Source organism: Leucopleurus acutus, assembly GCF_964270905.1.
Source record: "Leucopleurus acutus genome assembly, chromosome: 4".
Classification (NCBI taxonomy): Eukaryota; Metazoa; Chordata; class Mammalia; order Artiodactyla; family Delphinidae; genus Leucopleurus; species Leucopleurus acutus.
In genome coordinates, this window is record NC_139146.1 from 150,473,143 (window position 1) to 150,490,966 (window position 17,824).

At 40.5% G+C, this 17,824-nt stretch overlaps 1 protein-coding gene across 1 annotated transcript in view; it reads left to right on the forward strand.

The window, feature by feature from the left end:
* SPARCL1 (SPARC like 1) overlaps positions 1 to 17,556 on the forward strand; it is a 53,945-nt gene extending 36,389 nt beyond the window's left edge. Inside the window, exons 5-11 of the mRNA XM_082837565.1 lie at positions 100 to 172; positions 1,119 to 1,237; positions 1,468 to 1,588; positions 3,086 to 3,222; positions 5,380 to 5,528; positions 6,368 to 6,516; positions 17,108 to 17,556. Coding sequence (XP_082693691.1) covers positions 100 to 172; positions 1,119 to 1,237; positions 1,468 to 1,588; positions 3,086 to 3,222; positions 5,380 to 5,528; positions 6,368 to 6,516; positions 17,108 to 17,136 — 777 coding nt within the window. The 3' untranslated portion in view covers positions 17,137 to 17,556. The remainder of the gene's footprint in view (positions 1 to 99; positions 173 to 1,118; positions 1,238 to 1,467; positions 1,589 to 3,085; positions 3,223 to 5,379; positions 5,529 to 6,367; positions 6,517 to 17,107) is intronic.
* The last annotated feature ends 268 nt before the right edge of the window (positions 17,557 to 17,824 follow it).

A 17,824-nucleotide genomic window follows, 5' to 3' on the forward strand; every position in this document is an offset into this window, starting at 1 on the left:
AGTATGAAAAGCTCTGTGAAGGTACGCACAGTGGAAATATAAATTATGTAAAGGCTTTCCCTAAAATAGACTTCAACTTCTGCTCTTGTTATTATAAAGGCCAAGAAAGCAGAAAGCTCACTGAATGAAGATGACCGTTCAACTGAAGGCAACACAAGGGTGCACAGTGTCGGTGAGTACGGGCTAAGCAAGCAGTCTGTGACTATATGAGGAGAGAGACGGAATGGGCTATGTTGCGCTATCCCCACGCCTTCATCTGTGACTACTGCACAGAATTTTTCCTCTGCCCACTCCTCCCCAAGGAGATGCTCCCATAAATTGTTGACATTCTCGTGTGCACATTTGATCTACAACTGTGGTAACTGTGTTTACAAACTGGAAATCCGGTTGCAATGTTACTGCAAAAGCTAGAATTCTTTTTCTCTAAGTCCTTTTGCTTCGAAGAAGAAAAATTGATTCTACCTTATTTACACTCAAATCCATAACTTAGAATTGAGATCTCATATTTAATAAAGACCTAATTCTTTTTTTTTTTTTTTTTTTTTTTGTGGTACGCGGGCCTCTCACTGTTGTGGCCTCTCCCGCTGCGGAGCACAGGCTCCGGACGCACAGGCTCAGCGGCCATGGCTCACGGGCCCAGCCACTCCGCGGCATGTGGGATCTTCCCGGACCGGGGCACGAACCCGTGTCCCCTGCATCGGCAGGCGGACTCTCAACCACTGCACCACCAGGGAAGCCCCCAAGACCTAATTCTTAATCACATACCCCAATCACAAAATTTTGAATTTCAGCCATAAAAATTCTCCTGGCTTATTTAACTTTTGACCAACTTGCACAGCACTGCTCTGTAGACGTCAGACTATGACCATTGCCGGCAGGTCAAGAAAAGTTGTTTGTTCTTTTTAGATCCCCAATCCAAACTGCAAAGAAATCTAGACTATTATGCAAAATAGTCTGGAGCCAGAGGGTCCCACCTGAAAATTAACGCATCCATTAAAAAGGCTTCTAATGTTTCCCAAATCTTCTCTTATTCATGGAAATGAAACTGTCTGGATGAATTTGAGTTTATGTACTCACTTTAGCTTTGTCCATGTTTCCTGTCTAAACTTTTCTGTTAGATTCTTGCATGAGCTTCCAGTGTAAAAGAGGACACGTCTGCAAGGCTGATCAACAGGGAAAACCCCACTGTGCTTGCCAAGATCCAGCGACTTGTCCTCCTACAAAACTCCTTGACCAAGTAAGGCTTCTACAAAATGGTCTTTAAGGGACATCAAACAGTTAGTGATTTGAATGAAAGTAATTTGCAGTTGAAATCTTTTGTTAAAGGAAAAAGTGAATGCCCAGGTTATCATCTAATATTTAAACAACAGTCAATAGAAACAGCAGTTCATTAGACTTTAAGGAACAGAGTGTTTTCCCAATGAACATTCCCAAGCCTGAGGTTTTTCTCCTACTTGTCTTTCTTAGGTTTGCGGCACTGACAATCAGACCTACACCAGCTCCTGCCATCTCTTTGCTACTAAGTGCAGATTGGAGGGGACCAAAAAGGGGCACCAACTGCAGCTGGATTACTTTGGAGCCTGCAAATGTAAGAGTCTAACCACCACTGCTGAAAGTGTTTTGGATGAATCTGAATTATATACATATATATATGTACTCATATATATGCAGACGACAATAGCAAAAAGTTAATGTAGTTCTGAATCCAGGCTGCACATTAAAATAACTGGGAAGACTTTTTTAAAAATTAGAAGAATAATGTCCAGGCTTTAACTGTAAGAGATTCTGATTTAATTGGACTGGGTTGGAACCTTGGCATTGTTTTTTCACTTGTTTTCAAAGTAACCAAGACAATTCTAATGTGCAGTCAGCGTTCAGAACCACTATGATAATGTTATCCGCTTAATAACTGAGATGAATCATTGGAATTTTGTTAAATTAGTCGTCCTCTTCCAAAAGCTAAGCCTTTGCCAAGAAGTTTTAGTGACAGCATAGTCCTCCAGAAGTTTTTGAAATTGTCTTCCTTCCCCAGGATACTCTCAATTGTGTTTGGATCTCCTGGTCGCTAAGTGATTCTCCACATTAGCAGTGCTCACTAACCTCTCCTGTCTTTCCAGACACATGAGAGGATTCAGTTTCTCAGCCCCCTTGATGTTAGATGCAGCCATATGAGTTGCTTTGTCCAGTGAAGTGTGAGCAAAAATCATCCATAGGAGCTCTGGACAGAGCATTTAAGAGCTGGTATATGGCTCTCCATGCCGTCTTCACCTCGTGTTGAGATGATGCTGAATGGCGTTGTCTCCCCCATCCTGAGCCCCAGAGAAACAGATGAGCAGAGCTCTCCTGCCAACTTACAGGGGACATGCAGCAGGATGGAGAGACAAACGTTTGATGTGATGTACGACATACTAGTCAACACTGCTGTATATGGTATATTTGAAAGTTGCTAAGAGAGTAGATCCTGACAGTTCTCACCACAAGGAAATAAAAAACTCAAGTTAACTATATGAGGTTACAAATGTTTAACTAAACTAATGATTACTGTGGTAATCATTATACAATATATGTATGTCAAGTCATTATGCTGCACACCTTAAACTTACAGTGTGGTATGTCAGTTATATTTCAATAAACCTGAAAAATATGTTTGTTCCTTTAAGCCACTGAGATTTAACATTATTTCCACAGTGTAAGCTAACTGCTGCCTTTTGCTCTTTTCTCCTAATAAATAGCTCTTGTGACCTCCACCTCTGAATTCCAACTCTCTGATTCTAGAGTAGTGGTTCTCAGCCCTGGCTGCACATCACAATTGCTTCTGGAGCTTTTTAAAACACCCTGATGCCCAGGCTCCACCCAGATCAATCAAATCAGGATTTCTTTGAAAGGAAGCTGGCATCTGGTATGTTTTTAAAACACTCATGGCAATTCTGCTATGGTGCCAGGGTTAAGGACCACTGTTGTGATGGAGGGGCAGTGAGGATGCTGTCTGTCACCGGAAGTTGTCAAGCATCCTGTTATGAGGACTTTCCTTGGGACCGGAGTAAGACCCCCAAATTAAAATCAATTTACTTTCTGCCTGGAACAGCTATTCCTGCTTGTACGGACTTTGAAGTGAACCAGTTTCCTCTAAGGATGAGAGACTGGCTCAAGAATATCCTCATGCAGCTTTATGAACCTAACCCTGAGCACGCTGGATATCTAAATGAGAAGCAGAGAAATAAAGTAAGTTATCCACGGCCAGCTACCTAAGCGTCTGTCTACAGAGCTTGAGGAAAAAAGTGTCAGGGGACGGGGCTGGGGGGAGGGGTGTATCAGCCCTTCCTCTGCATATCAGAAACCACACCTAGTTAACACCCATGGATTAACAGAATAGTAGTGGTCATTATTCACGCCTCAAAGCTTGGGACACAGCCAAACCACCCGATTCGTACAGGCAGGGCAGGGGCCTGAGTAAGAGCTCTTGAACTCATCCCTAGAGCAAACTCTGTTGACCAAAATGAACCTCAGTTCAGCGTTTATATGTTCAGGCCCAGGCATATTATTTAAATCTAAACATGTTTTTTGCCTTTATAGGCCAGACATAGATTTATGATATAAGGGAAATCCATTATTAACAATGTCAGTAATATATTAAGATTAAAAAGTGCAGAATATTAATCCTAGAAGTTCCCAGGGAAAATTCATTCATCAGATAGTTATTGAGTGTATACCAGGTACCTGGAATTGATTTACATGGTGGAAATACAGCAAGGGACCAAACAAAAATCTCTGCCTTCATGAGCCTACATTCTAGGCAAAGAGATGATATATACTTATATACACATGTATGCAAATATGAACATACATGCAAATGTATAAATACATGCAAATAAACATTTATGCAAATATGTCAGGTGGGATGAAACATGCTATAAAGAAAAGAATAAAACATGTAGGAGGGTGTGCATTAACTGTGTCAAATGCTGTTTACAGGTTGTTAAGATGCGGACTGAGAGTTGGCCCCTGATTTGGCACATGACAGTCATAGTTGACCATGACAGGAGTTGTTTTTGCAAGAGAAAAGCCTGAATGGATAGGGTTCAAAAGAGAATAGGAGGAATGATGTAAAAGCAGCAAGTATAGAAGACACTTTGCTGTAAAGGGGAAAAGTGAAATGGGTGGCAGGTGGACAGGAATGTGAGTTCAAGGGTCCTATCTACCAGTGGGAGGTGACAGAGGATGTTTGTATGCCTCTGGAAATAATCCAGTAAAGAAGGAAGGGTGCCCAGCTGCCACAGGGTATTCTTGAGTAGATGAGAAGGGGTGAGCTTCTGAGCACCAGTGAGCAGCTGGGCTTAGTAGATGAGGAGCGAAGGAATTTCACGCATAGTGACAAGGAGGGAAATTGGTAGATGTGTTCATGAGAACAAGTAGAATTTCTGTTCTGATTGCTTTCAGTTACTCAGTACACTAATTGGTAACGTCACAAGCTGGTAGTTTTATATGTATTGCCCCTAAATAATTTCTATCCTCTCTCTTTAACAACACATTGCCACAGACAGCCTTGAGAGCATTAGATACAAAACAGGGAAATTTCAATGGGGGTGCCAAGCAGCATCACGCCAGGGCTGACCTGAGCCACAGCAGGCACTGGATGGAAATACATGAAGGATTAAGAATGGAGTATGCCAGGACTTCCCCGGTGGTCCAGGGGTAAAGAATCGAATCCGTCTTCCAATGCAGGGGACGCAGGTTTGATCCCTGGTCAGGGAACTAAGATCCCACATGCCACGGTGCAACTAAGCCCGCGCGCCACACTACTGAGCTCACACGCCTCAATTAGAGCCCGAGTGCCGCAAACTACAGAGCCCATGCACCCTGGAACTGGCACGCCACAGCTGCAGAGCCCACGCCACAGCTAGAGAGAAGCCTGTGTACCACAACGAAGAGCCCACGTGCCTCAACTAAGACCTGATGCAGCCAAAAATAAGTTTAATTAATTAATAATAAATCTTAAAAAAAAAAAAAAAAGAATGGAGTATGCCAGTGGGGAAGAACAGAACTTTTCACCAACAAATGAACAATTTTGTCTAGGTCCGTTCAGCCCTTTTCATTAAAACCTTTTCATAGTTTTAAGAAATATGAGGAACATCACTTGGTTAAAAGATCAAACAAAGTCTTAAATTTCTTCTGAAAATCCCAGGGTTTTTTAAATGTTAGCTGTTATTCTATGCAGAAAGCTGTAGTGTTGATTAGAAGGCATGTAATTTGTTCTCAAATAACATTCTGGGTTTGTTTTCCTCTGTCATGTGAGGAATACTCTTCAAGTAAAGTTTAGCAAGTGATAATTCCATTACACTTGTCTGATTCTCTAATGATCATCTCCCTTCCTAATCTCAGGTCAAGAAAATTTACCTGGATGAAAAGAGACTCCTGGCTGGGGACCACTCGCTTGACCTTCTCTTAAGAGACTTTAAGAAAAACTACCACATGTATGTGTATCCGGTACACTGGCAGTTCAGTGAGCTGGATCAACATCCTAGGGACAGGTAAACATTTTCCACCTTCCCGTTAACTAGGTCATCTCCCTGATACAATGTCTAGTTATCTGGACCCAATAATTCTAAACAGATTTACGAAACTTCCCAGTTCCATTTTAGAACACAGAAATGTCAAGCAAATATGGTTATGAGTCTAAACACAAAGCTGCTTTGAGGGACTTCCCTGGCCGTCCAGTGCTTAAGATTTCGTCTTCCAATGCAGGGGGTGTGGGTTTGATCCCTGGGCAGGGAGCTAAGATCCCACATGCCTCGCGGCCAAAAAACCAAAACATACAACAGAAGCAATATTGTAACAAATTCAATAAAGACTTTAAAAATGGTCTACATCCAAAAAATGTAAGAAAAAAAGAAAAGTGCTGCTTTGACCGTAACAGAATATGGCCACAATTCCACAAGCTCCCAAGTTTCCATGTTAGGGTCCAGCCTCCCGAGAGGTTCTTTCCACTCTTCCTCATTCTTGATCCTAAATTCTGAAGCTAATCTGATTGGCCCCAGTTGGATTAAGCACCTACGTCTGGAATGATCCGGTACGGCCAGTGGTAAGAGCCAGGTTGTATAAACATGATTGTTGGGATGCAGCCCTATAAATTTAGGGTGGAGGGACGATAGTCCCTAGGGAAGAAGGAAACCTTATGAATTGACATCCCAAAAGCTGTCTGTCTTACCCACAAATCGTTTATTTCATTTGTAGCTCTTCATGAACGCACTCCTTATTTGCCGTCCTCAGCAGCCTTGGGGAAGAAAAATGCCCTTGGTGGTCGTAAGAGTTAGCTCTTCATTCACAAGTTAGTAACCCAGTTAATTGGCTGCCATTTATCTCATTGCAGGGTTTTGACCCACTCTGAGCTCGCTCCTTTGCGGGCATCTCTGGTGCCCCTGGAACACTGCATAACGCGCTTCTTTGAAGAGTGTGACCCCAACAAGGATAAGCACATCACCCTGGAGGAGTGGGGTCACTGCTTTGAAATTAAAGAAGGTAAATTCATCATCAGCCCAGGGAGGGGGGTGTCCTCTTCTCCAGATAAGCCCTAAGCCTGCAGTCCTCACAGACAGGTCCTGCTGTGTGTTCAAATTGAAACCTAGAGACCACAAGGTGGCAGACTGCAAGGTTATTTCTTACTCCCTTTATGATCTCTGTTTCAAAGTGTAGCAAGGGTGAATATTTAAGGGGTAACTGCACTGAGGTCTCAGAAATTGGCTAAGCCTAAGAAAGTGATGTGAATCCAGACAGCTGCGCCAAATCTCCGAAGGCTACCTTTCTACGGAAGGCAGGAAGGACTTTAAATCCTTCCTTAACCTGAGTATTGGGCCAAACTTTAAAAAATCATATGTGAAGAGTAAAACAGCAAGCTTGATCCTGAAAATGGGAGATGCCAGAAGAATCTTAGAATTGATAACCAACACACTAAAGATTGTCACCAGTTGTGCCCAGGTGTTATTCCTTTAATCCGAAAGGAATTCCCCTGCAGCGGAGGAATTTAAATTTAGACATTTGTTTTGCTAGGTTATGTCTTAATGTACTTCCTTTTCTTTTCCTAAGTTACAGTTGATTTTTATGAGCAAGGCTGTTTTTTAATAATCGAGATATGAAAGGTGTTCAAACAATGAGCAATCAAAACTGCTCACAGAATGTAAATCAACAACGAACATCAAATCTCTAAAGCAGAGGTTTTACCCATGCGTTCACGACATACGTATACGTAGGATGACTATGCAGCCAAGAAATAAAGAAACGTAAGTTCATCAAAGGTCAGAGTTTCCCCAAAAGAGGTAACTTGTGTGAACTTCACTCTAAAAATATTCTTTATGCATATGTGTGATGGCTTGAAATTGGAAAGAAAGAGTTGGAATATGAGGATTTAGTTATTTACTGATAAATAGATAAGCAGAAAAGGTCCTTTTCCTCTACAGTGTTATTCTGTGAAATAAGTACAACTGCAATGAGCAAAGAATGAATATTTTTGTAAGCACCTAGTTCTGTGTATTATTGTCCATTTCTGCACAACAAATTACCCTAAAGATTACAAGCTTAAAATCTCTCTCAACGTTTCTGAGGATTAGGAATCTGGGAGGACCTTACCTGGATGGATCTGCCTTAGGATCTGCTCTAACCTCACTTACATGGCTATTGGTAGGAGGCTTCAGTTCCCCAACATGTGGTCCTTTGCATGGTGCTTCTCATAACATGGTGTCTGGTTTCCTCCAGAGCAAGTGATCAGAGACAGAAATAGAAAGAGAGAGTCCAAGACAGAAGCCGCAGTTCCCTGTAGGACTAATCTCAGAAGTGACATATTTCTGCCATATTCTGTTTGTCACACAGTCTAACCCTGCTACAATGTGGGGGGAGACCACAGGAGATGGGGATCATTGGGGGCCAGAGTGGAGACTGTCGACCCCATACTGTTTACATCCTATTAACATCAATAGGAAATTAACAGGCAATTAAGACCCAGTCTCATGCAAATAATGCCAATTTCCTTTCTAACACCTATTCTATAAGCACAGTACTTACAAATTCATATACATCCCTAAAAATGGCTAACAATGTTTTTTCCAATTCCCATGTTGAAAAGATAAAATGTACCCAAGGACAGCTGCCCCGACCCCTCCCCTCCACCATTATCAAGAAAAAAACTTAGCTGGGACAGGACATATTTATGTATGCCCTTTTATATGGCACGTGATTTTAAAGGAGTGATCCAAAGGCAAATTTAAAGAGAGGCCATTTAAGGAAACCAGTTGCACTTCACTGCTCCTTTCAAAATTTCTGGCAGCTCTTCAGCATATGAGCCTGCTCAGGCCCTGTGCTGGGGGGTTGTCTGGGAGAAGCAGGAAGGGCTTAAATTCTGTGACTCTCAAAGCTCCTAACGTTCTTGTTTGTTCACTGTGGTTTGGCCATGATTACATTTTGAAGAAGGGAAAGAATTATCACACAATAAGCCAGTAAAGCAGATATTAAATATTCAGTCAGGACATGGAAACAAGTTACTGCTTTGGGATTCAGCTAGGGAAAGAAAAAAAAATGTCTATTTGTAAGCATACAAATGTATTCCCTCAGAACGGAGAAATCCACAGGACAAGATAAATTGTAGCCAGTGTTGTCCTGAATTTTAACCTCCTTTGCTCTGAACTAGATGTGCTCAAATATTCCAGCTCTGTTATTAACTAGCTATGCAAATTAGGGCATACTGCTTGTCCTCAGCAAGTCTCATTTTCCTTGTGTGTAAAAATGGGATTCAATTATGAGGTGAAGGAGTCTTATTTATTTAGTGCCTATGACATACTGTGGATTAACATATATCCACAATAATCTTTAGGAAAACCTTTCAAGCTAGACGAACAGAGGAAATAAGTCACATCATGCAGGTCCTACTAAGCCAGTTAAAGACATTATCCTCACAGTACTGGAGGATCCCCAAAGGGTTTTTAACAAGGAAGTGATTTCACTGGATTTGTACTTAAGAAAGATTCTTTTGGTTACATTGTGGATAAGCCAGAGAACTGTTGTGGTGAACCCAGGCAAAAGTTGATGAGAACCTGAATTACGGCAGTTATAGTAGGGAAAAAGAAAAGTAAACATATTCCAATATATTTTAAAATATCAATATATTCAAGATATAGTTGAGAATATAAACATATTCAAGATGTACAGTATGCAGAAATAATAAGACAGTGTTTCATAGGAAATACGTGGAGGCAGGAAGCAGGCAGTTAGGTTGAGAGGAAGAGAAGTACAATGCCTAGGTTCCTGGCACAGGCCAGGCAGGGTGAGGAGAGGTACCTTCCACTGAGACAGAAAACACAAGAACAGAAGCAGGTTTGGGGGGAAAAGATAAATTCCATCTGGGACACATTAAATTTTGAAGTCGCTGTGTGACAACGTACAGTTGATAGTTGAGGGACTTCCCTGGGGGTCCAGGGGTTAAGATTCTGCACTTGCAACGCAAGCGGCGGGGGTTCGATCCCTGGTCAGGGAGCTAAGAGCCCACAGGCTGTCCAGCACTGCCAAGAAAATAAAAATGAAAAAAAAAAGATAGTTGACTATATGGGCCTGCTTTTCAAGACAGAATTTAGGAATTGAAATACATATGTGGGGATTGTGAGCATACAGAAAATAATTGATACCAGGGAAGGAAATTAATTTTCTTAGGAAAATGTGCTGAGTTACATGGAAAAGGGTTTTGGGTTGCATACCAAGGAACAACATCTAGATGATGGATACAGGAGGAAGAAGGAGTACATGAAGCAGAATGAAAAGTCTCCTGAAAGAAAAAAGAAAAGAGGACAGTGGGCTTCCCTGGTGGCGCAGTGGTTGAGAGTCCGCCTGCCGATGCAGGGGACGTGGGTTCGTGCCCCAGTCCGGGAAGATCCCACATGCCACGGAGCGGTTGGGCCCGTGAGCCATGGCCACTGAGCCTGCGTGTCCGGAGGCTGTGCTCTGCAACAGGAGAGGCCACAACAGTGAGAGCCCCGCATAACGCAGAAAAAAAAAAAAAAAAGAGGATAGTGCCATATCTAAGGAGGTGTTTCAAAGAGGAGGGAGAGATCACAGTGCTAAATGCTGCTGAGATGTCAAGTAAGGTAAAAGACTGAGAATATTCATTGGACGTAGAAATAAGGATACCCTGGATGGCCTTGGAAGAGCAGTTTTTGTGGAAAGGTAGAGATGGAAGCAAGACACATAAGAAAGAAGAGGGGATAAGAAAGGCTAAAGAGTGAAGGTTTGAAAGCAGGAATGAGCTAGAGAGGGACATAGAGTTGAGGGAAGCATTTTTGAGAATAAAAGAGGCTTGAGCTCTTATCATTTATTCATGCATTCATTCCTTCAACAAGTCTTTACTGGTGGTCTACATAGCACCAGGCACTGTTCTCAAGGCTGCATATGCAGCATATTTAAACATTAATAGGAAGGGCCCGTTAAAAAAAAAAAAAAAGGAAAGACTGAGGATATAAGAAAAAAAGAGGAAAACAGGGGAGAATTCTGAGATCAGAAGAGATCCTGAGCACAGGCAGAGGATTAGCCTCCAAGTCAACAGGAGGGACATCTCTCATCTGAACAGAAAGAAGACAGCAAGATGGCGGAGTAGAAGGATGTGCCCTCACTCGCTCATGCAAGAGCACTGGAATCACAACTAACTGCTGAACAATCATCGACAGGAAGGCACTGGAACTCACCAAAAAATATACACCACATCCACAGACAAAGGAGAAGCTGCAATGAGACAGCAGCAGGGGCACAATCATGATAAAATCAAATCCCATAACTGCTGGGTGGGTGACTCAAACTGGAGAACAATTATACCACAGAAGTCCACCCACTGGAGTGAAGGTGCTGAGCCCCATGTCAGGCGTCCCAACCTGGGGGTCCAGCGACAGGAGGAGGAATTCCCAGAGAATCAGACTTTGAAGGCTAGTAGGATTTGATTGCAGGATTTCAACAGGTGTGGGGGAAACAGAGACTCTACTCTTGGAGGGCACACACAAAGTAGTGTGCACATTGGGACCCAGGGGAAGGAGCAGTGACCCCAGAGGAGACTGAACCAGACCTACCTGCTAGTGTTGGGGGGGTCTTCTGCAGAGGCGGGGGGCAGCGGTGGCTCACCACAGGGACAAGGACACTGGCAGCAGAAGTTCTGGGAAGTACTCCTAAGCGTGAGCCCTCCCAGAGTCTGCTATTAGCCCTACCAAAGGGCCTGTAGCCTCCAGTGCAGGGTCACCTCAGGCCAAACAACCAACAAGGAGAGAACTCATCCCCACCCATCAGCAGACAAGCGGATTAAAGTTTTTCTGAGCTCTGCCCACCAGAGCAACACCCAGCTCTACCTACCACCAGTCACTCCCATCAGGAAGCCTGCACAAGCCTCTTAGGTAGCCTCATCCACCAGAGGGTAGACAGCAGAAGCAAGAAGAACTACAATCCTGCAGCCTGTGGAATGAATACCACATTCACAGAAAGATAGACAAGGTGAAAAGGCAGAGGGCTATGTACCAGATGAATAAACAAGATAAAACCCCAGAAAAACAACTAAATGAACTGGAGATAGGCAACCTTCCAGAAAAAGAATTCAGAATAATGATAGTAAAGATGATCCAGGACCTCGGAAAAAGAATGGAGGCAAAGATCGAGAAGATGAAAGAAATGTTTAACAAAGACCTAGAAGAATTAAAGAATAAACACCTAGAAAAATTAAAGAACAAACCAACGGAGATGAACAATATAACAACTGAAATGAAAAATACACTAGAAGGAATCAATAGCAGAATAACTGAGGCAGAACAATGGATAAGTGACCTGGAAGACAGAATGGTGGAATTCACTGCAATGGAACAGAATAAAGAAAAAAGAACAGAAAGAAATGAAGACAGCCTAAGAGACCTCTGGGACAACATTAAACACACCAACATTTGCATTATAGGGGTCCCAGAAGGAGATGAGAGAGAGAGAGAGAGAGAGAGAGAGAGAGAGAGGACCCGAGAAAATATTTGAAGAGATTATAGTTGAAAACTTCCCTAACATGGGAAAGGAAATAGCCACCCAAGTCCAGGAAGTGCAGAGCGTCCCATACAGGATAAATTCAAGGAGAAACATGCCAAGACACATAGCAATCGAACTGACAAAAATTAAAGACAAAGAAAAATTATTAAAAGCAATAAGGGAAAAATGACAAACAACATACAAGAGAATGTACATAAGGTTAATAACTGATTTCTCAGCAGAAACTCTACAAGCCAGAAGGGAGTGGCACGATATATTCAAAGTGACGAAAGGGAAAAACCTACAACCAAGATTATTCTAGCCGGCAAGGATCTCATTCAGATTCGATGGAGAAATCAAAACTTTACAGACAACCAAAAGCTAAGAGAATTCAGCACCACCAGACCAGCTCTACAACAAATGCTAAAGGAACTTCTCTAGGCAGGAAACACAAGAGAAGGAAAAGACCTACAATAGCAAAGCCAAAACAATTAAGAAAATGGTAATAGGAACATACATATCGATAATTAGCTTAAATGTAAATGGATTAAATGCTCCAAAAAAAAGACATAGACTGGCAGATGGATACAAAAGCAAGACCCATATATATATGCTGTCTACAAGAGACCCACTTCACACCTAGGGACAAGTACAGACAGAAAGTGAGGGGATGGAAAAAGATATTCCATGCAAATGGAAATCAAAAGAAAGCTGGAGTAGCAATCCTCATTTCAGAAAAATTAAACTTTAAAATAAAGACTATTACAAGAAACAAAGAAGGACATTATGTAATGATCAAGGGGTAAATCCAAGAAGAAGATAAAACAATTGTAAATATTTATGTATGCAAGATAGGAGCACCTCAATACATAAGGCAAATGCTAACAGCCATAAAAGGGGAAATCGACAGTAACACAATAGTAGTAGGGGACTTTAACACCCCACGTTCACCAATGGACAGATCATCCAAAACAAAAATAAATAAGGAAATAGAAGCTTTAAATGACACGATAGAGCAGATAGATTTAATTGATATTTATAGGAGATTCCATCCGAAAACAGCAGATAACACTTTCTTCTCAAGTGTACGTGGAACATTCTCCAGGATAGGTCACATCTTGGGTTACAAATCAAGCCTCAGTAAATTTAAGAAAATTGAAATCATATCAAGCATCTTTTCTGACCACAACACTATGAGATTAGAAATCAATTACAGGGAAAAAAACGTAGAAAACACAAACACATGGAGGTTAAACAATACATTACTAAATAACCAAGAGATAACTGAAGAAATCAAAGAGGAAATCAAAAAATATCTAGAGACGAATGACAACAAAAACACGATGATCCAAAACTTTTGGGATGCAGCAAACGCAGTTCTAAGAGGGAAGTTTATAGCAATACAAACCTACCTCAAGAATCAAGAAAAATCTCAAATAAACAATCTAACCTTACACCTAAAGCAATTAGAGAAAGAAGAACAAAACCCAAAGTTAGTAGAAGGAAAGAAATCATAAGGATTAGAGCAGAAATAAATGAAATAGAAACAAGGAAAACAATAGCAAAGATCAATAAAACTAAAAGATGATTCTTTGAGAAGATAAACAAAATTGATAAACCTTTAGCCAGACTTATCAAGAAAAAGATAGAGAGGACTCAAATCAATGAAATTAGAAATGAAAAAGGAGAAGTTACAACGGACAATGCAGAAATACAAAGCATCATAACAGACTACTACAGGCAACTCTATGCTAATAAAATGGATAATATGGAAGAAATGGACAAATTCTTAGAAAGGTATAACCTTCCAATACTGAACCAGGAAGAAATAGAAAACATGAACAGACCAATCACAAGTAATGAAATTGAAACTGTGATTAAAAATCTTCCAACAAACAAAAGTCCAAGATCAGATGAACTTCACAGGTGAATTCTATCAAACATTTAGAGAAGAGCTAACACCCATCCTTCTCAAACTCTTCCAAACAACTGCAGAGGAAGGAACGCTCCCAAACTCATTGTACAAGGCCACCATCATCCTGATATTAAAACCAGACAAAGATACTACAAAAAAAGAAAATTACAAACCAATATCACTGATGAATATAGATGCAAAAATCCTCAACAAAATACTAGCAAACGGAATCCAAAAGCACATTAAAAGATTCATACACCATGATCAAGGAGGATTTATCCCAGGGATGCAAGGATTCTTCAATGTACACAAATCAATCAATGTGAAAAACCATATTAACCAATTGAAGAATAAAAACCATAAGATCATCTCAATAGATGCAGAAAAAAAACTGTTAACAAAATTCAACACCCATTTATGATAAGAACTCTCCAGAAAGTGGGCATTGAGGGAACCTACCTCAACATAATAAAAGCCATATATGACAAACCCACAGCAAACGTCATTCTCAATGGTGAAAAACCGAAAGCATTTCCTCTAAGATCAGGAACAAGACAAGGATGTTCACTCTCGCCACTGTTATTCAACATAGTTTTGGATGTCCTAGCCATGGCAATCAGAGAAGAAAAAGAAATAAAAGGAATCCAAATTGGAAAAGAAGATGTAAAACTGTCACTGTTTGCAGATGACGTGATACTATACATAGAAAATCCTAAAGATGCCACCAGAAAACTACTAGAGCTGATCGATGAATTTGGTAAGGTTCTTCATTGCATTCTTATACACTACCAATAAAAGATCAGAAAGAGAAATTAAGGAAACAATCCCAGTCACCATTGCAACAAAAGGAACAAAATACCTAGGAATAAACCTACCTAAGGAGGTAAAATACCTGTACTCCAAAAACTATAAGACACTGATGAAAGAAATCAAAGATGACACAAACAGATGGAGAGATACAGCATGTTCTTGGACTGGAAGAATCAATATTGTGAAAATGACTATTCTACCCAAAGCATTCTACAGATTGAATGAAATCCCTATCAAATTACCAATGGCGTTTTTTACAGAACTAGAACAAAAATTTTTTAAATTTGTATGGAGACACAAAAGCAATCTTGAGGGGAAAAAAACGGAGCTGGAGGAATCAGACTCGCTGACTTCAGACTATACTACAAAGCTACAGTAATCAAGACAATATGTTACTGGCCCAAAAACAGAGATATAGATCAATGGAACAGGATAGAAAGCCCAGAGATAAACCCATGCACCTATGGTCAACTAATCTATGACAAAGGAGGCAAGGATATACAATGGAGAAAAGACAGTCTCTTCAATAAGTGGTGCTGGCAAAACTGGACAGCCACATGTAAAAGAATGAAAGTAGAACATTCCCTAACACCATACACAAAAATAAACTCGAAATTGATTAAAGACCTAAATGTAAGACTGGACACTATGCAACTCTTAGAGGAAAACACAGGAAGAACACTCTTTGACATATATCACAGCAAGATCTTTTTTGACCCATCTCCTAGAGTAATGGAAAGAAGTGGATATTGAGCTCATGCAGCTCAATATCAAAAAAATAAACAAACGAATCAAAAAATGGGCAGAAGACCTAAACAGACATTTCTCCAAAGAAGACATACAGATGGCCAAGAGGCACATGAAAAGCTGCTTAACGTCACTAATTATTAGAGAAATGCAAGTCAAAACTACAATGAGGTATCACCTCACGCTGGTTAGCATGGGCGTCATCAGAAAATCTACAAACAACAAATGCTGGAGAGGGTGTGGAGAAAAGGGAATCCTCTTGCATTGTTGGTGGGAACGTAAATTGATACAGCCACTATGGAGAACAGTATGGAGTTCCCTTAAAAAACTAAAAATAGAATTACCATGTGACCCAGCAATCCCACTACTGGGCATATACCCAGAGAAAACCATAATTCAAACAGACACATGCACCCCAATGTTCATTGCAGCACTATTTACAATAGCCAGGACATGGAAGCAACCTGAATACCCATCGACAGATGAATGGATAAACATGTGGTACATGTATACAATGGAATATTACCCAGCCATAAAAAGGAACGAAATTGGGTCATTTGTAGAGATGTGGATGGACCCAGAGACTGTCATACAGAGTGAAGTAAGTCAGAAAGAGAAACACAAATATTGTATATTAACGCATATATGTGGAATCTAGAAAAATGGTACAGATGAACCGGTTTGCAGGGCAGAAATGGAGACACAGACGTAGAGAAGAAATGTATGGACACCAAGGGGGGAAAGCGGTGGCGGGGCTGAGGGGAGGAGGAGGTGGTGGTGGTGGGATGAATTGGAAGATTGGGATTGACAAATATACACTAATATGTATAAAGTAGATTAACTAATAAGAACCTGCTGTATAAAAATAAATCAATTTAATTTAATTTAATATAAAAAAAGAAGACAGAACGTATGAGTGCAAATATGAGTAAATTTATAAGTAAGAAGACTATTATCCCTACTTTACAAGTGAAGCCAGTGCTCACAAGAAATACAGCAAAAGTCTGTAATCTTTCCCTCTCTTGGGGCAAGAGGAAAACTTACATTGGGCAGGAAAACTACTTGGTGTCCCAGACGGGGTAGTATGCTTCAGATTAATCTGCTTTAGGTATCTGTTCAAGAATTATTGAGTAAGGGTGGGCCACAATGCTAAGGAATGGTCTTATATCCCCCAGAGGATGCTGTCTTCTTCCACTAGTGTGGCAACAAGTTCTTTTACAATTACTTGATTGGAATTTGATATAACTGGCACTATACTTCTATTTATTTTGGTTATATTTTAGCAACCCTTACAGATTAGTATACTTGGCACTTGCCTGGTTTCCCCTCAACCTCCTCTATCAGTGGTTCTCAACCCTATATCAGAACTACCTGCAGAGCTTTCTAAATGTATACATGCCATTGGCCCACCCATGGGGATGCTGATTCGGGGTGGGGCAGGAGTGAGGCCCAAGGATATATAGTTCTTAAAGCTTCACAGGTGATGTTGACGCCCTACCAGGATTGAGAACCACCATCGTACCGCCTTATTGATGGGTTCTCTGATCCCCTAGTCTAACATTGTTTATATTACTGCTCTGGCTACTTTCTAAAAGTATGTTTTGTTTTTGTTTTTTACAGAAGACATAGATGAAAATCTCCTGTTTTGAATTAAGATTTGAAAGAACTCAAACTACCCAGCCTCCTCCTTTGTTCTGACCACTTCTGAAGTATATGCAGTGTGATACCTGTAGATTTATATTTAGCAAAATGCTTGCATGTCTGAGACGACAATGAGAGTAACTGCTTGATAACAGTATATGCACCAGGCATTTAACATTAACTTTGGAAATAAAACTTTAAAATTAAGTCAATATACACAAAATATTGTATACTGTTTGTGAACAGGAGTTTAACTCATCACTCTCTGCATCCATTTATGAGATACTTAAAGATTATAAAACTCAAAAAAATAATAATTCATTTTGTCCATAATACCATGTGCACTTCAAAAAAGTGAAATAAGCCTCTTTGTTGTTGATGTGTGTTATTTTCAGTATCTTAATATCCTAATAAAAATCCAAATGTTTACTCAAGTTTATTTCCAGTCATTTACTTGAACAATTATATGTGAAAGACCAACCCAGGGCTCATACTTCATATCAAACTATAATCATGCTTTCTAGACCCTACTGCTTAAAAAAAAAAGTATGAGTGGTTGGGGAGCTGTTTCTATGGGAAACAAATATTCAGTTGTTAAATGGTAGTTGCTCATGAATGGTTTTTGTCATAATTTAAGTTTAAACAGAAAAAAAAAAAGAATTCAAGTGCTTTTCACCAAATTCAATTTAAAATATG